The following is a 27,560-nucleotide window of genomic DNA, read 5'->3' as shown; positions in this document are numbered from 1 at the left end:
TTAAAACAAACCCGGCGCATCCACCATTTTTAAACTAACAATTAATGACATAATTAAATTTTAATTTGATATTCTCGTGATAATAAATGTGTGACGTGATAGTTCAAACAAGTCTCATTAGAAATCTAATTAATGGCTTCAAATTAATTTGTGAAACGCAACCAACAAATAAAATTTATTAAATATTTGTTACGCAAGGATAGCCCCAAAAAAGACGGAAAATTAAATTGTCAATATTTATTCTTCATATAAAACGAGAAACATATTTATCAAAGAAAACTGTCAAATATTTGTGAACTAAATTAGAGAATTAAAATTCAATATTTTACTTATTGAGAACAAAACTTTTTTTGAATAAATAATAAAACATTTAAATATTTATTCAATGCTATTTTTTTGTAAGTTTAAGTACTAGAAAGTCGTAAAAAATTGTAACAAATCAACTTTAAATTTTTTATTATGCTGTCAAAAACATTCTCCACAATGTCGTAAATTATGTGAGAAAGTAATAAATGTTTTATGTAACGTCAGTTCTTAGGTGGATATGTTATAAAAGCAGCAATGTCGCCATTAGTATTTTCAATTGAGTATTTCAATAAATTGTAACAGAAAAAATACAATTAATACAAGTAGAAGAAATTTCCATAAAACTGAAACTCTTTTAATTATCTTCTGATCAAATTAGTCTGGGATTGTAAAATTAAATTTTGAAATTAAGTTACCAACATTAAATAATGCAAGACAGCAGATACCATAGATAATTGTAAGAAAAAAATAACTGGTAACACTGAAATATTAGTGATATGAGGTGGGATGTGGTGACGGTGCTTGTGGAATTAAACGACAATTGAATATAAAACTGTGACGTTTCAATTTAATAGTCAGTGTTGCCAAATTAGGATTACAGATTTGTGACCTACTTGATAACAAAAATGAGTCATTTACAGTCACGCGATAACTTTTGTCTCTACATTAATCAATGTTGCCAATATAATTTTACAGTCACAAACCACATTAATCAATTAAAAAATTTTTTTACATGCATAATTTGAGCAAATGTTGGATTTCAAATTACGTTTATAAGCAAATCATGATTTTACATTTTATAAACACCTCTCACGATAATAAATCAGTAATTTGACATTCTATTGCCAACAACAACGGATTAAATTTCCTAATAGTGCGATAATTTTAGTTTTACACACAATGTGTGTCGGTTTAACTTAGAGAAATCTCAAAAATAAATAAAATTTTGTAAAGAGAGGTTGTAAAACTTGTCAAATGTGTAAATATTCGTTAAATTTACGAGTGGATATTTGCTTCTCTCTGCCCGATTCCGGCGCAATTGATACGGAACATAACTCCCGAACCGAAAAGTCCGGTTCATCGGAGCAAAACACTCGCCGAATCGCCGACAAATGTTATATCTCTTTTATGATCAATTCGATTTATTGTCAAGAATGACAACAAATGATTTACTCCTGAAAAACACTGAAATTTCCTTACGTTTAAGACTGCTCCTGCCGTCGGAAAGAATCTAAACGGCGGCTTTCGTCCTTTGATATACTGAAAAATCTTGTGCCCTCCTTTCTGCCACTCAACTTTGTAGAGTTGTTCGGGTGGCACGCTGTGTTCGCACTTTAAGATCACATCGCCGCCTCTGATCGCGTACCGTGGCATTATCAACTCCAAACGGTCGATGTTACACAAGATGCCTGAAACGAAAAAGAAATCAAATAAAACACAGATTTGGTGGAATTTCAAGTGATTAAAAATGGCAGTGCTGTATACGACCGATGATTTATTTGATTTGATCGGATTTGAATTCGAGCGTTTAGCAAATATACATTTGGTGGATTGGCGACCCAGATGTAGTTAATTATTTTTAACGGCTATTTTTAGGACCGGTCAACGATTTTACAGCCATTAAACAGTAATAAAAATGAAACAAATACGATGCTTCTTTCCTGTTTTGTCTCCACGGCAACGCTATTAAAACACTCGTTTGAGTGTCGAAATGTTCATTACAGCACACTAATTTAATAGATGGCCATGTTAAACGTTGATTCGAAGTACATATGTCTTTATTTTTGTTTGTCGTGGAGTGCATTGTGTTGCAATTTTTCTCTCCCGGTGGCGCATTGCTGCCAACCCCATTTCTCCATTCGATAAGCCTTGTCGGCATCGATCACTTCACTTTTTCACCTTATTGTTCGCAAATGACACATCAAACGTTGTCTAGCTGCAGGTATAGTTCCCTCATGACAAATCGAACTCATGAATACATCTCTCAATTCTCTCGATTAATTCTGCCGCAGTTGATTCGATCTCAAGTGTCAAAACGTATTTTTCCTCTCTTGTGTCGAAAAAGTGTAAGTTTCGTTTCTCGAGAGGCTCAGCTGTTGTGATAAATTACTTTCGAAGCCACAAGTAGGTGGTAACGAAACCGACAAAAATACAACACCTGCGTCATGGGAATTTCGTTATCTCGACCTCGAAAAATTGTTTTCATGCGAAAAATCAAAGAATAATTATGAAAATGTCGGAGTTAATTTCCGGGAGGCAATTATGAACTACCGAAGACAGGTAATTAACCGGTTCTAATTATTTCAGTAATCAGAAGAGTCTGTTTTTGAGGAAAAAATCACAAGTGCACTTTGTTACTGAATTTCAATATCGTTAGTGTCTCGGTTAAAGTTTAGGTTTATTTGCATAAAGAGACGACACAGCGAGCAAATAATACAAGTGTATGCACACAACATCGTAGCCCTTAAAATTCAGACTAGCTCCAGATAACATACGTCGCACATTGCATAACAAGTGCCACCAAGTTGAACGGCCCTATTGTTATTCAAGCGACTCCTGATCTTGAAAGAGTGTAAACGAAAAAATCGCTCTGTTAACAGACGATTTAATTATTTATACGAGAGTTATGAGAAGAATCGATTGTCTTACAGAATGGCTCTTGAGCAAACAAGTTTCGCATGGAAATTGCTCAGCAGAATTGATTGTTTACTGGAAGCACTGAAGTGTTTTACAATGCTCGAGATTTGTCAATTAGCGAGCATCGTTATTACAATCGAAATCTCCAACAATTCCTCCGAAAATGAATGCTTAAAAAACACTTCAGCACACAAATTGATGCTTTAATAAATAGCCTGGTCAGAAACACAAAGAGAATATAGCCACCACCACAAGCTTTAGAAAATCATAATATTAAATATATTAAATTTTATTTTATAAGTTGACTACTAATGTTAAAATTGAACATTATTCATATTTTTTTACGGGTGGGGACGATCTGAGAAATCGTGAAAATAAAAGAAATTAACAAAATTTCAACTTACAAATTCACAAATTTTTACTTTTTTAAATTGTAAATTTGGCAAAACTGTAGGTACATTATAACAATATAAATTTGAGGTACCTTAAAGTTATAACGTTTTTATGCATACATACAGGGTGTCCCAGCGAGTTGAAAAAGTCCAATAGGTCACTAACTAATGGTAAAATTAAAAAAAAAATGTATAGGACATTAATAGATATTAATCTAGTGCATCACCTAAAATTCTTTTCAACTATACATCATGTCCCAAAAATAAGTTACGATACAAAGTTGTGTTTTTTAAAGGAAACACCGTATGTTTATTTCGCTTCGTTTTACAAATAATACGTTTTTTTTAACGAAAACATGCACTCTTTAAAAATTTATTACACAATAACTAAGACAGCTAGAACAAATTTTTTCTTACTTCTGCAAAGAAGAAGGTACAGAATTTGAAGCTGTAGCAAGTTTTTAGTGTTTTGCATTTGTATAGATTAAAAAATGAAGAAGTTTGTTAAAAGTTAAATTAAATGGAACACCCTATTTTTTATTTTTGCATCTAATAAATAGATTGATAAATTATCTATCTAAAAAAATAAACTGTTAATGTCTAGAATTGATAAATGAAATGCAACACACTAAAAAAATGTTACAACCTTATACCTTGTATCTTCTTCTTTGCAGTAGTAAAAAAAATATTTCTGGATGTCTTAGTTTTTGCGTAACAAATTTTTAAAAGAATATATTTTTGTCAAAAAAAACGTCTTATTTTTAAAACTAACCAAAATCGCCCAATAAAAGTTTAGCTTAAAAACATTATCATTATTAATCTACATCCAAAAATGCTGAGAAACATATGGTGTTTCATTTAAGAAAACACAAGTTTGAATTGTAACTTATTTTTGAGACACGCTGTATAGTTAAAAATAATTTTAGGCGATGGACTAGATTAGTACCTATCAATGTCCTATATAATTTTTTCAACATTTTACCATTTAAAGGTAACTAATGGACTTTTTCAACTTACTGGGACAGCCTGTATGTAAAATGTTCCGAGAAATCGATTGGCGTTGAAAAAACTGCAAAACAACAACAAAGCCTTAGTAAGAAAAAAAACATAAAAAAGCATAAAAGCTTTTTTCTATTTTCTTTCTATTTCGGTGTCACAACGGGCATTTTGTACTTCATACGTAAAAATTAAAAAATATTAACATCAAATAGCGTATGGTTCTAAAGTTTTGGAATTTTTTTTAGATGGTTTTTATTTAAACCAAATCGTGTTTAATTTAAATAAGTTGTTGCTGGAAATAAAATATGATATTGATAATTAACTTGTTTATGTTATGGCAGTTTAATATATAGTTTCAATCGGGTTTTCGAAAATGTCTTATAAGTTAGATATTCGTTAAGGCATTTACAATCTAGTTGGGCGAATGCCTAAACGTGAACTTGTTGCAATTTATAGAAAACAAAATACCTATTTCTGTAACAACAATTTATAGAATGTGAAGAGGGTATACCTCGTGTTAATGTGTTCAAAAGTCATCGACCCAAAATTTTGGGGAAACAAGGAATGATTGAAGCCATTAAAAAGAAAGTTGGAGTTTCACAACCAAAATTAGGTCGAAGATTCGCTGTTTCAAAGACCATATTTATATTCAAAGATATCTCTTCAAACTCAAGGAAGTTTTAAATACACATCATGCCAACGGTGATGTAATGTTTTGGTCTAATTTGCCTTCATGTAGAAAAGCTACAAAATGGCTTGACGAAAACAATATAAATTTTGTACGTAAAATAGACAATCCTCCCAATGTACCTCATGCTCGATCAACTGAAAAATTTTGAACAATATTGAAGAGAAAAATCTACGGCAAGGGATGGGAAGTCAGAAATGACAAACAATTGAAACGTGGATTTTTTTTTAAAGCTTAGAGAAATCGACTTGGTTTTGAACAGCAAAGAATGGGGCAAATCAAAAAAAAATTGAGTACCATTGAAGATAATGGCCCGCTATCAGTAATTTGATTATGGATTATTTATTGTTGTTTTTATTATCAATTTTTATTACATTTACTAAATAAAAATGTTTTGAAAAAGTTATGAACTTCTAAAAACATTTCCAAAACTGTAGGACCATATTACGTTATAACAATAAATTCAATTCAAAAATCGCTCAATAGAAGAAATAGTATAAAAAAAACACGTGTTACAACCTCTAATTGTAATACTCGTGCCGATCACAATGAGGGTGTTTGCAACACTTATTTTTTAATATACTTTTTTACTAAGTGAATACTTTAAGTTTTCTCGAAAAATCGAGAAATTTATAGTATGAGCAAATAGTTTACTCGTATAAGTTACACTGGAGTATATATTTTGATTATTCTTGCATTTATAAGTACTTGCGACTTTCTCAAAAATTGTTCGTTGCGGAATAATGAGCTTTTTTTATAAAATAGAAATTTAGTTTGCATTTCATTAATACTAAACACAAAAAAGTTATCAACTGTTACTACTGCTATCTAAAATCGACGAAAATTTTACAAAGAACCAAATGCTTCCTAGAGGTTAGCAAATACAGAAAATCTTATAAAATGTTTTAGAAAAGTGAAAATAAATTTTTGAAAAATTTTGACAAATCGGTAAAATTAAAAATTTCAAAATTAAACCCAGAGGTCAAAGAGACACAGAAAAGTGCATAAACGTTAAAAAAATGCAAGATACAAATTTAAAAAAAATGTATATGTACGCATATACAGGCCGCGCCAGAGATAAACATGGAAAAAATGTTTAAAAAATTTTATCTATAAAAATTTAGAAGTTATAAGAGTTTAAATTATGCACTTTGACTCTATTTCTGTTGGAAAAATAATTTTCTAAGCTTTTTTCCTACAGGCTTTTAGAAGAGGAAACAAGAAAGCTGTATCCTAAATTGTTATTCTGTTTAATGTTATTTGTGACTTTTATTGGCTTTTAGAAGTAAAAGTGATAGTTTAGGTGGTGACGCTAAACGTTTATTTTGAGGCAAATAATTCAGCTGAAGAGAACACAATAATTATCAAGTAAATGAATAAAATAAGCAGGATGTTTTGCAATAAAAATATAACAAACGTCCCGCCTCAGTTTCAGAATTTGTGTTGAGATCTGCGAAAGTGTTTATTGATTTAGTGAAAAACGCTTAGGCGAAAATACAATGTTTTTACTCCATCTCTAAAAGGTAAAACTTTTATTTGGTTCATTTAGTCACAAAAGAGTCATTTAAATATAGAGATTATTTGTAAGTAAAATGTTTTTAATTGTTGAATAAATAAATTTAAAATAGTACTTTAATAACTGTCCCTTTCTTATGACTCTTTAATACTCTAAAAAATGCAAATCTGACAATTTTATTAAGTCGTTGAGTAAAACTCCCCCTCAATTCAGCGCCTCCTTTGTTCATTTTAATAACTTTGCAGGTATAAATAAAATAATCAGCTCGGTTTTAAGTGTAGGTATTAAATTACTCGGTATACACACAATGTAACATCTGACGCACGCTTTTATACATAGTGTGTTTCGCGTTGTTTTACTGACACGTTCCGAGCAAATATGTTTAACTTTATACAATATTAAAGCAAGATAATGGCATTCCTCAGTAAACGCACTTCAATTACATGCCCTTAAAACTTTATTAACAAACTCAATTAATTAATTAGATCCACACAAACATCGATCGACACATTTTCCAAACATAAACTTTTATTCGATTGCTTAAAAGCTACAGTTGTTGACCACAAACTTTTCAAAGTTTTGAAAATTTCTAAACTAATCACACTGCGATTCTTGGCATATTTCAAGTTACGTGAATGTAATTTATGAAGTGTCGCAAGATTCTGCTGCCTTTTCATGCACACACTGTTTAATGGTGATTAAATAGAAGCAGAGATTTCGGATTATAATTAAAGTAAAACCTGAAAGCTGCCGACGGAGGTTTTTAAATTAAGCTGCAGGCGTTGCAAATGATTTTATTTGAAAAGTTTGAGAAAATTTAGTTACAAGTAAACATGAAGCTTCCATTACGTCGCCGTTTATTCTACTAATGCATTTGTTTTACTCAAATTAAATAAATAAGAACGCAAAAACTTAGCTGTAGCTTAAAGCCTCAAGCAGGCTGAATTACAAGTCCATTATTTTATTGTTTGCTTAATATTTTCATACCAAACCAAAGACAATGTTTCCTCTTTTATATTCAACCGTAAAAAATGCAATAAAAACATTCATTTTCAACCCCAGAAATTAAACATTCAAGTGCTCGTTATTGTTAAAATTAACATCATGTGACCTAAATATTAAAATTTTCTTATCGCAATGTCGTTTAGTGTCTATATATTTCACATAAATAATGTACTTTGCCGTATTTATACGACAGAATATCTGATACAGAGCATTGCGTGGTCGGAATTATATTATTTTCACCCCGAGAGAAAATTTATTTCACTATTTCGATCATTTATAAAGTTAAAACATCAACTCAGCCGCCAGTTTCAAATAATTAAGCGGGAAATTTATATCAAAGAGATTTGCTCAATTATATCAATTTTTTTTTTGTTTAAGACGCCCCTTAAATCTATGTAAATAACTTGTAATTAGATTATCTGTCCTCGAGTAATTATATTTATAGCAGCACCTCTAATAACGATTTGTTATTGTTAACAAGTCATTTGCGAGACAGCAACAATTTAATTTTGTCCTCGAATAGAAATTTAACATAATTACTATGACATGGTAAAATTTTAACCCTGCTGCATCGTCTCTTGATTCAATTACTAAACTAGCATCATTGGAATGAACTGAAAATTGTTTAAAAGCAAGGGATGTTAATTCTGCAGCCCTCATATGTGTGCATTGTCTCTAATAAAACAGCAACTGCACTGTAATAAATTTTCTCGAGAGAACTTAAGGCACGTACCATGAAAACAACAATGCGGAAATTATAGCAAATGTTTGCCATGTCCCGGCACATCCGCCATTTTTCACTCTATTTTCGCTTCTGGCTATTGTCTATTTTCTGATAAAATGTAAACTAAACTTTCGATAGGTTCGTTCATTGTCTCACTTGATAAATGTTTTGTTTTTTTTTGGACGAGATAATCTGGTTGGTTTCCAATTACTCTGTGTGTGTTTACCGGCATCCTCGAGGCTCTCACTTTCAGGTTTAATATCCCTGAAACGTACATTCGCTTAAGTACATGCACTTACAAGTGTCAAGATGGCGGACGTAAAGGATAACGGCGAAGGGCGTACGTCACGGCTACTCATTATTGCAAATTCCGGGAGGATAAGGATGTCGAGGTGATTATTGGATTTAGTGACGAGGGGGCAAGGATTTTCAAGCGGGATGCACGCATATGGCGTTAAGTATAGCACAAGCAAATTTAAATCTCCCGCAAAATTTGACAGGTGTCATTTAGAAAGGCGGCAAATTCAAATACAAAACATAGTGACTTTAAAATTAAATTGGCAAAAATGACTAAAGTCTGTTTCTTCTTTAAATAGAAATTACCAAGTCAAAATTTTGGTAAAAAAATTGGTAGCAGCTGGTGTAGCCATAAATTTTGTTTGCTCCTTGTTTTTGTCCCTAGAAATTTTGTTCAAAAATTATGATTATGTTTTCAAATTGAGATGTTGTCAAAATTTTGACTTTTATGAATCTTGTGTGCTTGTTTGCTCTTTGAAAGCGCTATAATTGAATACCTGAAACTAGACATTAGTATCTCAAGTCTACAGATAAAATTCAGTGCTAATAATTTTGATAGAAACACACCGCAAGTAAGAGCAATGAGGTTCTTGCTACTAAAACTTTGAAGAAAAAGGATTTTTAAATACACCGAGAAAATATTATCACAGCTTCCCAAAAATAAATGGTGGTGTACGTTTATATATTTTATGGACAAAACCCCCTTGATCCGTGCCATTTACGGCGTTTATGAATTGCTGCAATGATGAAGTACATTTTCATCAAATTAATATTACCACCGTGAGGGGTAATCGTCTTATTCTATAATAAGTCTCAAATATTGTTGGTACCAACTATACCATGGTTTCCACTATCTGTGCTAATACTATTTACGAACACATCTGTGGCGTACGCTTTATCTCAAAAATAATTTTAATAAATTTTATTTGGAGAACGATTAAACAAAGAATTTTTTAAATAATGTTTCCAGCATGTTCTCATTTCATACTACCAAGAATAAAATTTTGTCGGTCTATTTAAGAATCACCCTGTATATACAAAAAAAAGTTATATAGCAAAAGATAAAAGTTGGGTATTATGATTATTGACAATACATTTTGTATATTTTATTGAAATGAGCTCAAAGTTGATGCATTTTATAAATTCTTCTTTAGCTTTAGTTTCACAATTGTTACTTTTTCAACTCGTTTCTCAAAAACAATGCACAAGACACTAATTTAATTGCGCTCTTTCCGAGGTTCTTTCTCATTCATGTTTATTTTGTATTCTTGAGAAATTCTTGCTAAACTGAAAATGTTTAGCAAACCTGCATTACAAATTGCATCTACATTTTAACGGGCCCTTTTTTTAACTTCCTGCTTACGAACAATTCTTTTCCAAATTTCTAAAAACTGTTCGCGGTACCGAATTTGTTTCTTTTTTGGTGTTTCGTTTCTAAATTTTCTTAGACGATTTTTTATGTTGAGGTTTAATGACATTGTTTTCAAGTTAATTCAAAAAAACAACTTTTAACTTCCTTTATTAGAATTACCATGAATGGATTTACTAATGTACTCTTTTTCATATTAATATGCATCAAGTAGGCTGTAGAAGTCTAAATGTATCTTTAATTTAAAGGCCAATTCAAACAAAAAGTGTCATTAATGTCATTCAGAACAAATTTAATCACATCAATAATGACAAAAATCTTTACCCTACCCTATGTTAATTACGTTGTTAATTTTAATTATTTATTGCCACTTGAGATTTACTTGAAAAAATAATTTTTAGGAAAGATTGAGATTAGGATTGTTTAAGTTTTTGCATGGTTGCCACCTTAAAATTATCCCTTTGAACGACTACTTCGATGCACATTAATATGAAAACGAGTATAGTAGTGCCATAGACCAATAAAGTCTTTACTATATATATACAGGGTGAATATAAAGTATGGAACCAAGCGGTTTTATTTTTGATTATTTGCCTCCAGAAAATAATAATTGATATAAATTAGAGTAATATAAAAAATGTGATCGTATTTTCAGAACGAAATTTTGTTTTGTTTTTGAGTTACGCGATTTTTTTTGTCAAAATTGCAATTTATGTGAAAAATTTTTTATGAAAAAATTAAATATAAAGCAGATAGTTGTAATCCTTAGAGTATAGCTTTTATGAAAAAAATAATTTTATAGTGGGTTGTCATTTAAAAAAATTTAATTTTTTGTAGAACTCAAAAACAAAAGGAAATTTCGAAAAATTTTATTCTTGTTAAATCATCACATTTTTATAGTACTTTATCACTCATCAATTAGTTTTTTCAAAAAATAAATAGTTTAAGCAGAAAACATTTGGTTCCATACTTTTTATTCACCTGGTATATATTCGTATGACAATACATAAAAAAGTACATAAATAAAATTATAAAGTTTTGAAAGTAGACAACCAAGTTTTAGCTTCTGGCGACAAATCATGTTTAGTTTTGTTAATTTGCGAAGTCTTTACTTATACCGTGCGATCAAAAAAAAAAAAATTAGAGTAAGCGTCGAATAAATTCTACAGTTGGCAATACATTGGCTGGGAATTTGGCCACACAAATTGAAAGTGAAAATGACCAGTCACCGTTTTCGTCTTGTACAGCATTTTTGTAATAACTTGCAACAATAAAAATTTTCAGCTTTAAAGTAAACATTATTTCACTCAAAATGAATAAAACGCAAACTTGTCAAAGTTTCTACTGACATTTGATGTCAAAAATCAGGATTGCCATCTGAAGGACTTTAATCACCGCCTACTCTAATTTTTTTTTATCGCACGGTGCTTTTTTGGTCTGTGTAGTAGTGCTAACGATAAAACTGTTTAGCATTTCCATTAAAAAAAAAATTTGATTATGAAATATTTATTGAAAAATAGCTGTCTTTATATTATTTTTTGGTTAATTTTTTTTTTAGAAAATTAAAATTGGCATTTTTTAATCACACATCCTGTAACTTTTTTACAAACAGTAGGTTAGAGTTTTCAGAAAAAAAAAATCGACTTTGTAAAATCAGGGCACTGTTTTGCTGTGTTGGAAATTTCGATGCTTGTCACGGCTCCTATTGGCGGTTTCTCTTTCGATTTTAAGCACTTTTTGATATCAGCCTCCCCTAATTATTAAATTTACGTTAAACGTCGTAATGAACCCGTGCCGTTATCGGCATTTCCCGCTAAAGTTCAAAGTGATATTAAAAGAATATCAGGGAACAAAGCAAATATCAAATTTCTTTCGATCGATTTTCCATTAGAGAGAATTCAAAAAAAAAACGAAATATCGCTTCCGATGTGAACATCAAAGCCGATAATTTTCCCTTTCGTTTATTATACATATAAGAATCACAACGTTGTTTCGGGTCTATTTTCTTTCGATTTTCTATGATATTCGCGATTTTATTTATGAACCCGGCTGTCGCATAGAAATAGGATAACTTGAGGAGGATCTTGCGAGCCCTTTTTGTGTGTCCCCTATGTGAAATTCGGCCGGTAATATTTTCCGGCTGACTTGACTTTCTACAACATGAAAGCGTCTCGTGTACCTACAGGGAAGAACAGATACGAGACGCGATTCTTCCCGAATAATGAGCTTCTTGAACAGAGAGAGTTCTCTTTTACATCGTTACTATTTTTAGACAAATCCCAGTTTTAAATCCATTGAAAATTTAGCAACTCGACGTGAACGAATTCTCGCCATTTTTTTCAAAACAGATTTAAAACTTGCAGGAGAAACCTATAGACTCTAATGGCTCGATAATGGCCTAAAAGTTGTACAAGAATAGTTCAAAACTCGTCGCAAAGTTTAGTCAAACAATAAAACGCATTGCTTGCAAAAATTTATCTCAACTTTAACTACTCAAGAACGGCGACAAAGGCGGGAAATTTAAATTAATTAAGTTTCGCCATTGTATTCGAGCACTTAAACCCGATTTAAATAATTAAAAATTTCAGTTAATTAAAGAAGAAAATGAAATATTTCGGTTCTAATTGCTTATATCAATTAATGAGAGGTTGGTAACAAAGAACTACCAACTACAAATTTCATTAGTGAGCCGGTCGGGTTAGAATCGTGACTAATTGAGGTTGGTTTTGTCGTTAGTAAGTAAATTCGATCAGCGAAAAACGTCAAGATTATTAAATTTCTTCCTATTGTTATTTTTTCCCGTTCGAAGGATTTGTTAATGAAGTCTAGGTAAACGGATCGCCTTTAAGCAAACAGCCTTTATTGAAAGCGTCACAAATCTTTAATGAGTCCGCTCTTAATCCAATTACTCTAATTGTACACAGCTAAGCTCTATTTCGAGTTTGTACATTATTTTTCGCCCAAAACTCGGTGAAATATTTATAATCTTAAAGAATAGTCCCGGAAACCTTTTGGGAAAAAGCAGAAAAATGCATTAGACCCTCTTTAAAATATTCACATCGATCGAGGCCAAAAACCGTTTTAATCAGTGTTGGGACAAGCTCATGTTTGTTCTTCTCATTTTTTTTAATATTATTAAGCCGAGGCAAAGCAAACACATCACATAAATAATAAAATTTGTTTTTTTCATCTTTTCAATTTAATTTTGGTACGGAGAGGAGCATGATGAAAGCCTTCAACAAAAGAGATGAATCTAGTTAAGCGTCTATTTTTTTTCGTGGTTGCCAGAAGCGATGTTACATCTAAGGATAGTACAGAGGAAGTTTCTCGTGAAACGCCACTACAAAAAGTTTTATGAGCAAAATGGATGTAGAGGATAATATTTAGAATTATTACGAAATTCGCTGTTTTGAGGCAAAAATACAGAAATAAAGTAATTTAGAAAGGAAAATAAACCAAATTAAGTCATTTGAGATAACAAAATGGAGAGTGCGCCACAAAAATTACAAAACTGTATGCTTAAAATAAATATGCAGAGCATAGATGACCAGAAGTCTACGTTTAAAAAACAAATTGTCAATGAGTTTAGATTTAGGCAATCAGTTATAGAATTTTATTCAAATTTCATGATTTTTTAAATAAAGACAGCTTGTAATAAAATAAAATAAAATAAAAAATTGCTAAATTTTGTTACTACACTCCCATCAAATTGTTTATTGTTCTTGAATAAAAGCTATAATTATTTTAGTTTTTTTAATAAAAACATTTTAACTATCTTAAATCTTAGCAATTTTTGTTTGAAGGCAACTTAAAATAACATATTTTTATATACTGACATCAAGATAAAATTTAAAAAAATGTAGATTTTGGGTAGAATATGTTACAATTTGACGTTATATTTTGTAGATCTATAGCTGGTTGAGATGTAGTATTTTGAAAGTAGAAATAAGGTTACTTAATCTTAAAAAAAAAACACTAAAATTGTATCTTAATCACAAACTGTTTTTTTTTTCTGAAAAAAAGAGATTTCGAATTGAATAAAAATTTAGTAAACCCAAAACTTGCACTGAATTTCCGGAAACAGACTATAAAACAAGGGAATATAAAATTCTCTTGATAATAAAATTTAAAAATAATTTTGCAATATAATTTGCAATAATTTCTATTTCAATCAACACAATACCTACCTATAATAACCCCTTTGAAGTCTGCAAAGCCTGAAAATCATCAAAAACAGAACAATATTCGCACGTGTGTACCTATTGATTATCCGTAAAACTGTTTCTTTTTTTAATTATAAAAGTCCGCTTCGCTTATTTTGTTTGCTTCGTTAATTAATTTTTAAATATATTTTTTCGACCCTAAACTGAATAATTTTCATATTACTGAAATTATTCCAAGCCCACGATCAATCACTCGATACGTGTAATTAATACCGGTCGAAATTCAACACTATTTAGTGACATTTGACCTTAAATTAATTAATTAAAAAATATTAAAAGAAGGTGAAGTTATTTTTCAAAGTTTGTCTCTTGTTTAGTGAAAAAATTTCATCAAAGTTGTGTCCCGAAAACGAACAAGGAATTTTATTATTTTATCTCATTATCCTAACCTTTTGTCCCGGTTGAAATGCTTTTATTCTGCTTGGAATTTGTTTAGAGTAAATTATTGAAACGCTCGAGGACACCGAAAACATTTTTAGAACCGAAATTCCAATCTCGAATTACTCGCACTTAATCAAGGTTCAAATCGAATTTATTTGCGTTTTGTTCAGGCTGTGATTCTTTGTCAATTGTTCCGATTTAGTGTTCCACTTGAACGAAACTATTTACAGAGAAGCGTCGAGAACACAAGTTGTTATATTATCTTAAATCTTATCTGTACGAAAGTTCTACGGGAAGTTTCTTTTGTCCGAAGCTTTCCAGAAACTTTACTCTTTTACTTTCTGATCGTGCACACGACCATCGAGATAAAATAATTATCCGATTTAATTAAAAGTCTAGGAGAATCGACGAAACCCGAATTTCGTTATTGCCACGCTAAAATATTTTACGACATGCATAAAAAAGCATTAACGCGTCGTAAAATATTTGTAATCTGTCACGACTCGTTACAGAAGGTAATGCACGTGTGACAAATCCGGTGAGCGAGCAGGTAAAGAGGTGCTAAAGATAAACTTGAACAAGATGGCGGCATTTTGTGCCGCTAGATAAAATATTGACCGGTATTTTACATTTTTGTAGTAGTAATTAAAATTAGAAAAAAACAATTCGCAAAAATAGCCTTAATTACCTACTTTTTGTGTTTCTATCAGAGCTTTACGAATTGTATTAATTTTACACAAATTAGCACTAAAAAGTGGCCTATAACTTTGACATTAAGTTGGCAACATTAAATAGTGTACAAACAAAGAATAAAATATAAATGTGGGTTAAAAATGTATTGACAATACTAAATTACTGATGATATTAAGTGATGTCAAAAATGACAATAAATGAGATTTGAATTTAAATTCAGTGTCGCCAAATTAAGATTTAAAATTTGTCGCATTTTGTAAAAAAATTGGACTCAATTGCAGTCACGTAGTAACTTCTGATTGATATTATTCACAGTTGCCAACTTAATTTCAAAGTTACAGAAATAGAATCGAGCGGTTGATATTATCAATTAGTATGTAAAAAAATATAATTTTACTATTCGCACTAAATCGTTTAATGTCATAATAAAAAAACATTTCAATTAAATATTCACTTCAAAAATATCAATCATAATTAAAATGGTGGATGCGCCGGGTTAATTTATCTACAAACTTAATTTAATCAATTTCGCAGTTGCGATTCCAAACAAACATGTTATTTTATATTCAGTTTTGATGTTAATTAATTTTATAACTCTAAACAAATATGAAAACATTTCATTTCATAACAAAACGTATGAAGTAGGAGCCGTGGCACCAAAATTCTTTGCCAAGTATCATTTTCGTCGTCATCCTTTTGCTCGAGTTAATTTCGCACAATGCACAAATCGGATTCAAACATATTGATTAAATCAGTCCCATGTTGTAATCGAGTCCTCTTAGTGCGAGATCAGCTTTCCATAATGATCTTACCCGCATGAATTAGACTAGAAATTGCCACCGACCTTATCAAGCCTACAACTTTCGACTTTAATAGTCAAAGTTTCACTTGTAATTTACAAAAGAGGCTCAACACTCGGATTAAAACCTTACGCACGTTGCAATTTATTATTTTTAATTACTTTAATCCACACTATTACAAAATTTACAACGCATTTCTTGACGAAACGACCGACATCAATCGTCTCGAATTCCCAAAATTGAAGTTTGTTTTATTCACACGTATCATATTTTACGCTAGTGCGCGCGGTTTATTACAAACAATAACCGGTCAGTGACGTTTCTGCTGTTTGTTTAATCGAATAGAAAGGATTTAATTACACTACCAACGTGAATATAACAGAATGGAAATTAAACAGTCCTCTACAATATTTATTTGTTTAATTAACCGAAACGTACTTGGTATTTTGTTGTGCATTAAGCTCAAACCGAGGTTCGGTTATAACCGTCATAATAATAATAATAATAGTAATAAGAAACGTGCCGCAAAAGTGTACGCTGAGCGTATAATTATGCAAACCTGGAAACGTTTAAAAAGGAAAAAATTAATATGTAACTAAGACGCCCAGGAAATATGCTAGTGTGGCGTAATAGGTTATGACTCAATAACGTTCACGCAATAAAGAAACGATTTAAAACAGAACTCATTTTTTTTACTCATTTGGGTGATGTGTAGAATAAAACTCAAATTCTAGTTCTATAACCATTTAAAGCCTTAATTTAAGTCATAAAAAAGACTATTGACTAACATAACACTTGGTACAAAAAAAACGGCTTATTTTTATATGCATTTTATATTGTCGCACGAAAAACAGATTAAGTGTAACAATATATTTTATAAAACAAGTGTTATATACGATTTTTTCTACTTTGCCTTAATTTTTTTAATAAAAAATGATGAAATCGAAAAATCTTATTTAGAGAATTTTGAATCATTGCATGTCGATTGGTACCTATCTAGAGGTCTACCGCTCATATCCCCCAATTTACTGAATGCTCAATTTTTCTCACTCTGCCAATCTACGGCATATGGCATATGGTAAAAAAATTATTTGTCAAAAAATTTTGACATTTGACATTTTTTTATGTCTATTTAATGAGACTGATAATATTGTATATGTTTTTTTATAATTATTTAGTAAAAGTACAAAAAAAATGCCAATAAAAGCCACAAATAACATTAAATATAGTTACAATTTAGGATAGAGCTTCTAATAGCCTCTAGCAAAAAAACTTGAAAAATTATTTTTTCAACAGAAATAAATAGAGTCAAAGTGCAAAATTTAAACGCCTATAACTTCTAAATTTTTATAGCTAGAATTTTTTTAACATTTTTTCAATGTTCCTGGTATCTTACCTTACATGGCATTTTTCTCTGGGACGCGAGTTCTGGCGCACCCTGTATATCAATTCATTGTTGTAGTGGTTGAGTTACCAACTTTTGCTAATAAAAAGTTGCGTATCGTAATAAGCGCCTTTATAAAACGCAATTAGAATGCATTGTTTTTAGAGCTGTAGAAAAAATAAATTTGTTTTGTTTTGAAAACTAGAAAGAAAGAAAGTGTAAAATATCGATTTTTTTAAATGCACTGGAAACTCCCTTTCAATTATTCTGTCCCATCTACAAAGCCACATAAAGCACCCATAAAACCTGATTTACAACCATCCAGTTAGATTACCGCATGATTACCGTTAAAACAAAGCCAAATCAGTATTTTATACCCTCTTGGCGTCCCTTTTTATATCCAACAAGACTCCATTTGACTTTATAATATCCCTTTTCCGACTTTATAACAAACCTGACCAAAACATTTCCATTTAACAAAAGTTTGGAAACGTAAGCGATCTCTATTCGAAATTTATCTGAAAATACATGATTACTTGTCGTCTCTGTATTCGCTTGATTTCCCGTAATTCTCGTGGAAAACTTGGAAAGAACAGTGATCTGAAAACACAATTTCCCTTCACGACGAAAAACTATCGTTCGAAGGTATCTTTTCGATAAAATGTGTGACAGCAGTGTTACCAACATTGTATTGAATATGACCGCCTGGTGGCTTGTTGCAATGACTGAAAAAACCCAACCACATTTTATGACAGTATTGACAGGTTTACCAACATGAGGAGTTTTCGAATTTAATTTGGCGTAATGGATAGGGAATGTAGTACAAGTAGCCTGGAACCGGAATCAATAATTTCCATTATTCAAAATTACATTGAGATATCCTATTATAGTCGAAATTCAGTAACTTGGATATTATTACAAAGTTACAATTGAGTTAGCCTGAAACTGTGTTTCTCGGACCTGGGGCACACTAATACCAACTTAAATTTTTAACGGTTTGATTTATGTGGCGCTTAAATTAAAATTCTTTCGACAATTAATTTCCAAGTGAAACATATGGTAACAAAAGGTGGCCTCAGGCTGCTAGAATAGTTCGTTTATGTTGTCAACACTGCGTCGCCGATATCAATAAGAGTTTTCCCGACTCATAACGTATTTATAAGACGGCCTGCGGCGAAGACTGACAGAATTTCAGCACGACGCTATTTTGCCCAATCGCCACAAAAAACTAGATTTACGAAGGAAATTAATTTAATAAATGTACGACATAATCTGCAACGTTTAAATATTATCGCAACAATTACAAACACATTTAGACAAAAACAAACTTGATGTTTTATGCAAATTTCGCTTATTACATAGTCGATAAAGTTTATTTGCCGTGTTTACGACCCCACTAAAAGCAGAGCTTTTAACGTTGTAAATTTATTAAGAAGAAAGAGACCTCAGACCTATTTATTTTTTCAAAGTGGTGACCTCGTTCCCTTATTAAATCATCTTTCAAGCTTAAAACAACGAATATTTTCCCTAAACCAACATCTTAAATTTAATCACATCCTCCTTTTTGATAACCACAACCTTGCACAAGTCCCCTCATAATTAATATCTGTCAAAAGCAGCTCGCTTCAATCATTTCGAGTTTTTTCGACCTTGTTTTGGCCCTCACTATAATAAGTCCTCTCCACACTCTATAATTTTTCCAACCTGATCTGCTGTAATCTCCCCAAACAACATGCATTTAACGTTGGCTACCCTGCATGAACGCAGATTTGCGTGCTTAAGCTAATAATACCCCCCTATCTAAGTCAGATTATTCGATACGACAGCTCGAATCATTTCGACCTGATTAAACAATGAACCTCTAATTTTAATGATCTGTGAGGAAAAACACCGCTTAATTAATCTCTAAGAGATTAATCATCGCGATTTCATCGATTAAAGCTTGTTTGTGGGAGAATTTTCAAGTGTTTGAGACGATCTCACTTCATCTCGCAATAAAAAAGTTCCATCTGCCATAACAATAGCAAATTTAACGCCACTATCACTGAATCACTGTAATTATAGCGTGTGTTTGACAGTGTGAGGATTGCTACCGACATAATTAATGGCCACACATTGATTGCACCAACAGCCACGACTTTGCTCAAGAATTAAAAAGCTCGTAATGGACTTTATTTATGACTTGATTCCGGAAAATTGGAGCTTTTTCAATAATAGAATTCGACTAAAATAGAACGAAACGAAAAAATATATTATCCTAAATCAGTGTCAAGTTGAACGTCAGGAAAAGCACGCACTGGGGCTTTTCAGAATTGTAAATTGTGAAATTTAATAACACAACAGTCGCAAATATTGTGTTTGAATTTGGAAAATATTTATAAATGTTATCAAGTCATCTTAGAGTTGTGTAACAAATCTGAAAGTTTTTCAAACGCAAATGTCAACATTTGTAAAATTCATTTTTAGTAATTATAATCCGGTTTTTAATTTATTTTGATGAAAACATTATTAAACGTTAACAAAAAGCATATAAAAATCCGTTAAAGCTTGTGGGTGTTAAAAAAACTAGAATTAAAAATATCTTGCATTATTCTTTAAACAGTAAAAAGAGTAAAATTAAGTTTTCTTTTAATAGAACTTGTTTATCAAAGCTATTAAAGCTCTAATTATATTGTTAAAATCTTACTAATGGCCAAGGTAGTACAAAGTGATCCAGAAATAATGAGTTTGTTGGTAACAAATTTAAAAATATTTTTGTTAATAATTTGAAACACTGCAACCGGATACGGTTTTGCTTCACAAATAGTTGAACACTTGGGAGGTAAGCTTTAAAAATTAGAGTCAGGATTGCCAACAGATTTATTAATTGTGGATCACTTTTTAGAACACAATTCAAATTAAAAAAAATCTAATTTTATTTTTAATAAAGAAGTGTAAAATTTTGTTTTTTTTCCACATTGAGTCTATATTCAAGTAAAATTAGAGTCAGGATTGCCAACAGATTTATTAATTGTGGATCACTTTGTAGAATATAATTCAAATTAAATAAATCTAATTTTATTTTTTATAAAGAAGTGTAAAATTTTGATTTTTTTCCACATTGAGTCCATATTCACGTAAAATTAGAGTCAGGATTGCCAACAGATTTATTAATTGTGGATCACTTTGTAGAATATAATTCAAATTAAATAAATCTAATTTTATTTTTTATAAAGAAGTGTAAAATTTTGATTTTTTTCCACATTGAGTCCATATTCACGTAAAATTAGAGTCAGGATTGCCAACAGATTTATTAATTGTGGATCACTTTGTAGAATAGAATTCAAATTTTAAAAAATCTAATTTTATTTTTTATAAAGAAGTGTAAAATTTTGATTTTTTTTTCCACATTGAGTCCATATTCACGTAAAATTAGAGTCAGGATTGCCAACAGATTTATTAATTGTAGATCACTTTGTAGAATAGAGTTTAAATTAAAAAAAATCTATTTTTATTTTTTATAAAGAAGTGTAAAATTTTGATTTTTTTCCACATTGAGTCTATATTCACACACTCATGTTAAAATGAAACCAATATATAAGAATAAAATTCAAATTAAAACAAACCTAGTTTTATTCTTTATAAATTAATTAAATAATTAAATTTAATTGTTTCCATGCTGAGTTACAGGATGTTTACAATCTTGGAAATTGACCTAGTAATACAAGAGTGCAGTATAACCGAGAAAAAAAAACTCACAGAATTGTTTGTTAATTCCAAAATATTTATACAAGGTTTGAGGGTCACTGGAATTATGTTTTTGTTAAAATAAAATTACATTGTTACAACAAATAAGAAAATCGTATGCACGACAATGAAAGAGATAGATCACTTCATAGTTTTGACACAGTCATTATTTGACTTGCTTTTGGCTTAGTTTGAATGAAAATTCCAACGAAATGGTTTCCAATAGGTTTGATTTGTTTTTATTGTTTTTTTTTTTAATTTTACTGACATGAATCGCAAATATTAAAATAATAAATTGGTTTTCGTGATTATGATTTACGATAAAATGCAAGGTAATGATACAAATGGCCATTGTTACAGCCGAAGCAGCAGTTCTCAAACAAAAAACACAAAATGAATTATTTTCTTACATCACGTGAATTTTTATATTGTATAGCGTATTAGTTTTTCTAACGTGCGTATTATCTCTTTTAAATTTCAACCTCAAGACCGTAATCACCCTGTATAGGAACAGCCTTTATGATAGCATAATGTAAAACGTCTGCCACAACAAACTTTTTCTATCTTTGATAATCAAAAATGATAGAACACGCACCATTATTTTCGTGCAGTATACTTACAATATACCATTATTCTTATTGTAACAGTTCAACTTTTGTAGTTAAACACTTTGTGCTTATTTAAATAAATGATATCCACTTTTCATCGATTTTTCAATAATACATTCTGTTTGTGGAAAACTCTCAAGTATTGAAGTTCAATTTATACGCCTGAATATTTCGCATTGCTGAAACAACTGAGTTTTTGCGCTACCAACTTCTTAAAGACAAGTTTTGAATAAAGCAAAGTGATTGATTTCTGTTAAATTGTGTTTCAATTTTTGCACTTGTGGGACTATAATTACATAAGCTAATTATGCGGAAATAAAGACAGGTAATCAATAATCTCATTACAAATTCCAAAATCTCTGTTCAGTTAACAAGCCAGAGGCATTTTCGGCATAAATTATCCATAAACTAATACAACTTTAAATTGAACAACATTCAACACAAATTACATCGACTATAGTGTTAAATAATCTGACGTTATCTACTTTAATTCATTAAATCCAGTCTTCCTCTATTAAATAATTTCCTTGGCAGAGTGAGAAATCTCTAACGAATATTTCTGCATTTGCATAAAGAAACCATTTAGCAAAGTACTCATGTATGATAATTTGCTGGAATTAATCAGGCGTGTAGTTCCTTACTTTTAAAAATTTTACGATTTTGTTTGCGCTAGTCGCAATTTAAAACGTAATTTTTTTCATTAGACTCCCAACAATACGCTTTTCTTTGAAATGTACGTGACTGCTTCCATTTTAAAATGCTGCAGTCAACAAGTTTCCAGATTAATCGGTTTTACTTGGCGAAAATCGATGATTTCAGAAGACGACTGCATTCGACAGCTTCGCACCCAAAGCTCAAAGCCATTGTTGCAACTAAAAAGACAAAAACTTTCTTAATTTTGATGTTCACTCAAGATTGCGGTTGTGTAATTTTACAAATTGCGATATTTTAACTCATTTGTATGGATGCGACACGTCGAATCCACTGCCACCAAGAAGTCTAATCAAAGTTAATTAAAAAGCTTGCAATTTGTGTCATAATCTTAAATACGAGATATTTGTGTCAGTCGAGGAGTAATTTCGGTGGGTGAGTCCTGAGATAAGCCTGTAAAACATCCAAATCTCATTACTAGTCAAGTCTCGCAATGTGGCATTGCTACGTTTCCTGAATCCTTAAAGAAATATGTATTTTTCTTTTTTTTGTCTAAAACACGTAAAAGTTTATTGGAACGATATTTCCCCAATACGTGCGTGCAAGTCGATATTTTGCACTCAATCAAAAATTCATTTCCAAATGTGACTTTTCTATGAGTTTCAATCAACTCGGACGTTACCCGAATGCTGAAAAAAATTCTAAATAAATAATAGATTTCGGTTCGTCCCATTTCACGGATTATTCAAAATAGATAATAACCACTTGTTGGGGCAGATCGATAAGCAGGGATTCGGGCACAATTACGCATTGTGTGCCCATGTCAGGCAGGAAAAAACATAATTAAAGACTCGACACGTGTTGTTTCGGAAAAACAACGAAAATTAGTAAATTATAGTGGAGCAATCCCTTCAGACAGCTACTACAAAAGAAAATCATTTAACGAATGTAGCTTTTTACTGTCAATAAATTTCACCGACAAACTTCCAACACGAAATTTTATTGAATTCTTCGTCTCAAAGGACATGCACTAGTCGAGACGTCGGTGATGATATATGGGCCGAAATTTCCCAAAATCAAAACTGACAACAAACAGGCTTCAAATTTTATGCGCATATTTTTTCTTCAATTAAAATTAGAAAATTATTCTAACGAGATACACTAATTAAAGGTACGAGTTTCTACTCATTTTATCATCGTATTTAACATAGGCATCTTCCAAGTTCTTGTGAACTGTAAAATTTATCTTCGTGTTTTGTCTGCTTATGTGGCAATTTTTAATTAAATTAAAATATACAAAGTGTTTTTAGTGCTTATGCTTCTTTGTGCATTAATTTGAAATACTCGGTGATTCAAAAGTGTCGGACCTATTCTCAAATGGTGATAGAAGATTTTCAGCTAAGCATAAAAATAAATTCAAACACTTTTTTTTAATATAATATGTTAATCCTTATTGCAATGATGATGGGTTTTCACCCGAAACCTAATGTACCTAATAAACTGTGATCAAATTTTAAGTGATCCTTGACTTTATCATTTGCAAGTTTAGCAATTTTTATTCACATCATTTGGATATTATTTCAACAAAATTAATTAGCTCTTTTGTTTCCGATGTTGTCGGATTTAATTTATTGTTAAATTTGCTACTTTGTTAAATGTTTTGCACACCATAAAACACAAATTGGTGATTTTTTTCAACAAGTATCTGTTCAATGTTACAAGATCTGCCGTTTCCGCTAACTAAATTCAAGAAAACATGATTTGAACGGCTATAAAGTAAAAACATATATAACCTTTAAAAAGCTATATTTCGGGAAAAAAGGCTCAAAAAATTTTTATCGCGGAAATTTAACTCAGTCGGATGTCCTTTATTATCACCCAAGAGATGATCCCAAGACTTGAATCACTCTGTATTTAAACAGAAACTCAACAGATTACAAGCAAAGGTAAGGTGTGACGTCAAGTTATTTTAGTTACTTTTTAGAGGTGCCTAATACAAAAGCATTTTTCAAACAGTTTGTTTAAATTATAAAATGTAATTTCTTACCTAATTAAATTTTAATAATGTGTGATTTAACAAGAAATATTGCTAAAACATGAAATATTTCGGTAGTCTTTTTAATATGCGACTTTAATATGCGACTTGTCATAATTCAGTTTAAATAATTAAAGTAAATAAAATCAAATACAAAGTGATTTGTCAAAAATGGCTTGTACAAAAAAAAATATATATTTTAGAATACATAGTTTTTTTAATACCAAGTAATTGATTGTGACAAAAAATCTATTGGCAACACTGCATTACTGGTAATCCTAGTCCGTGAAATCAGATTGTTTCAGGTGATAAGTTGTCCCTCAAAAACTAAAAACAATTGACTATAAAATTGCGACTTTTAAATTTGATAGTAAATCTTGACAAATTAAGATTTCAAATTTGTGGCCAATATGCCGACAAAAATTATAGTCATTTAAATAAATTGTAAAAAAAAATATTATGTTTTACCCACGATTTTAACTAAATTTAGGTAACTACAGAATAAACCAGCAAAAATTTTAAGAGTAAAAAAATTACTAGTTTTTTATTTTATCTAAATATGATTTGCATGTTTAAATACAAATTTTGTAATTATTTTAGGATTTTGTAAACTGTAACATTCATTACCACGTCCAATTAATTATTTTATTTGAATGTAAGTATCATAATGTCACAATGATATTAAAAACAAAAAAATAGTTTTTAGTAATTTTTTTATCTGGTGTTGATCTCTATTGAAAATACCGAGTTTGTAATTATTCAAAGTTTTTGTGAAGTGTATAATTCATTCATTACCATCTCTAACTCTGTTACAATGATTAGTTAAATACAGTGCGATCAAAATTCTTTCTATTAAGTAGGCGTCCTAGTTGAGGACGTATGTTGCATGGCAGTTCGTATGTTATCTAGATGTCAAAAAATTATTTTATAAAAATTAAAACATTGAGCTAATTAAATTGAATTATTCTATGAAACGTCTCAAAACAAACTAAAATGAGATCTTGTTGGTGTTTATTCATAAAAATCGTTCACCACGGTTTCCTGTCATAATTTACATAAAAAATATTTTGACATTTCTCATTTGTCATTGTGACATTTTATGTTCCACAGACATACGTTTTAAATTTCTACGCTTGCTTGATAGACAGACTTTTTGATCCCACTGTACATTCAAATTTAATACATTTTAGGTAGTTTATTAAAAAAAAAATTAAGTTATATTCCAATTTCAAATATTTGTTTATAAAAATTAGTTTTTTATTTTTTATTTTGTTGTAGTTCTGTTTACAATTAGTTAAAAAAGTTGCTAAATGACTATACTATATAATAAAATCTATAACTTGTGATAATGACAAATTTTTTGAATAGTTTGTATTGATTTGCTGCTCTACTTTTGTGCGTTGTAATGTTGTTTTTAATAAGAGCCGCAATAAAAATATCACTTTTGATGTATATTATTCTAAAGTCGGTTTTGTTTCCCTTGGAGAATACGCCTTGAACACAAACACAGTTATTTTTAAAAGCTCACGTCACAAACTCATTGCGATTACAAAGATAGTGGCTTAAAACTGTGCACTGCATATGCAAATAAATTTCGACATAACTTCCGTAATAAACAATTTCCTGTTTAGCGAAAAAATTTGAATACAAATTGCCGCCGCTTAACCCACTTAAAAATCACACACCCAACAATAAAGTTTACGTTTCAAGCTTCCTGATGGTAAACCAATCTGAAAACAGCACAACATCAAAAGAAAATCGCGCCAGACTTGGAATTAATTATGGACTCGAGTCGGTCTCTTATTAGTTTCGCTTTTTATTTCAAAGTTTCACGAAGTAAATTAGTTTCATTTGGCGCTCATAGTGAAAAATTTTCACGTAGCTTGTGAACAGTAGTGATATTGTCCGTGCACAACATGAAACTAAATAATTCAATCTAGTCGTAATATTTTTCTGTCGTCGAGCCAATTCCTAATACATTTTTTATAGCGCAGTAAAATACGAAATAAATCAGGAAAATACCAGCGATAAAATTAAGAGGATGGGCTGCCAAACACCGAAAATTGAGTCGTTGCAGTCTGGAGAAAAGCGAAATAAATGGGTTTTAATAAAGAGTTGCATAAGAAACCCACATTTCGTTTCGTAGCGCTAGTAGTAAATTGCGATTACGACCACCCTCAGCGATACATCATACTTTACGCGAAATGATAATTTTACTAAATTCGGGCTTGGGTGATTCAGATAATCGTGAAAAGGCGTCACGCAAAATTATAATTAGGGTGGATCCCCTAATATGTCTCATTTACGTCGTAATGACCAGAAAAAGCAACCCCTTTATCTCACAACCGATCCGGTTTCATTTAAATAAATTTGAACGCACGTTCAAAAGGATTTAGAGCGAAAATTCTCGAATAAAAATTACCCGTCGATGTGAGAGACTTGAAATCCGAAAGCAATTGAATTGTGAAAAAGGATCGGTAAATTTCAGATGCAAGTGCAAACGACGATTATGTCCTCAACGTAATTGTTTCAGACCGGATGAAAGGCTTTTAGGGCCAAAATCACGTTTGTCCGTTATAAGGTATCCACTTTAACCTACTTATTAAAAATAAAGAAGAAGAGTCAATTTGGGGCGTTTAGCGAGGTCTAGGATCCTATTACTTTCACACACTAAAATTATCGGAAGCTTAGATAAATATTACACAACATATTTTGCATAGAAATAGGGCGTTAAATTAGAATTTCAAAATAACTGCGAGTGAAGAATTCGACCAGGTTGCGATGTTAACTATTTGTATGGACGGGCTATGTTACAATTTTTACCTTCAAGTGTTTACATTTCGTATAAAATGTGATAAAATTTCCCAAAGGACTAACTGGAGGAACTTAAACAAATACCGGATTTTATTTCACGTGCAAACATTATTTATGTTTGAGATTTGCTAAAGTAATTAAAATATTGTGAAAGCTTTTGTTGCAGTGCTCATCTAAAATTTTTATAGCTTTTCGCCACAAAGCAATAAACGCATTGTTTCGAAATCACTCTTGTTTCTGTTCAAGAAGCGTTAAGCTTTTTCGCAACAAAAGGAGATTCTAAGAGCAGCTATTGCCACTCAAGACAATTGA

At 30.8% G+C, this 27,560-nt stretch overlaps 1 protein-coding gene across 4 annotated transcripts in view; it reads right to left on the bottom strand.

The window, feature by feature from the left end:
- Positions 1-27,560, bottom strand: part of LOC123016446 — a 60,711-nt gene that overhangs the window by 9,949 nt on the left and 23,202 nt on the right. For all 4 annotated transcript variants that reach the window (XM_044416848.1, XM_044416849.1, XM_044416850.1 and 1 more), the window contains one exon: positions 1,507-1,715. In XM_044416848.1, coding sequence (XP_044272783.1) covers positions 1,507-1,715 — 209 coding nt within the window. The remainder of the gene's footprint in view (positions 1-1,506; positions 1,716-27,560) is intronic.

The sequence above is a fragment of the Tribolium madens genome, unplaced genomic scaffold (assembly GCF_015345945.1).
Source record: "Tribolium madens isolate multiple individuals breed KSU strain unplaced genomic scaffold, Tmad_KSU_1.1 Scaffold_1;HRSCAF=32;Tcas5.2_LG8, whole genome shotgun sequence".
Taxonomy (NCBI): domain Eukaryota; kingdom Metazoa; phylum Arthropoda; class Insecta; order Coleoptera; family Tenebrionidae; genus Tribolium; species Tribolium madens.
The sequence above is the reverse complement of the archived record's forward strand: the minus strand, read 5'-3'. Positions and strand labels throughout refer to the sequence as shown.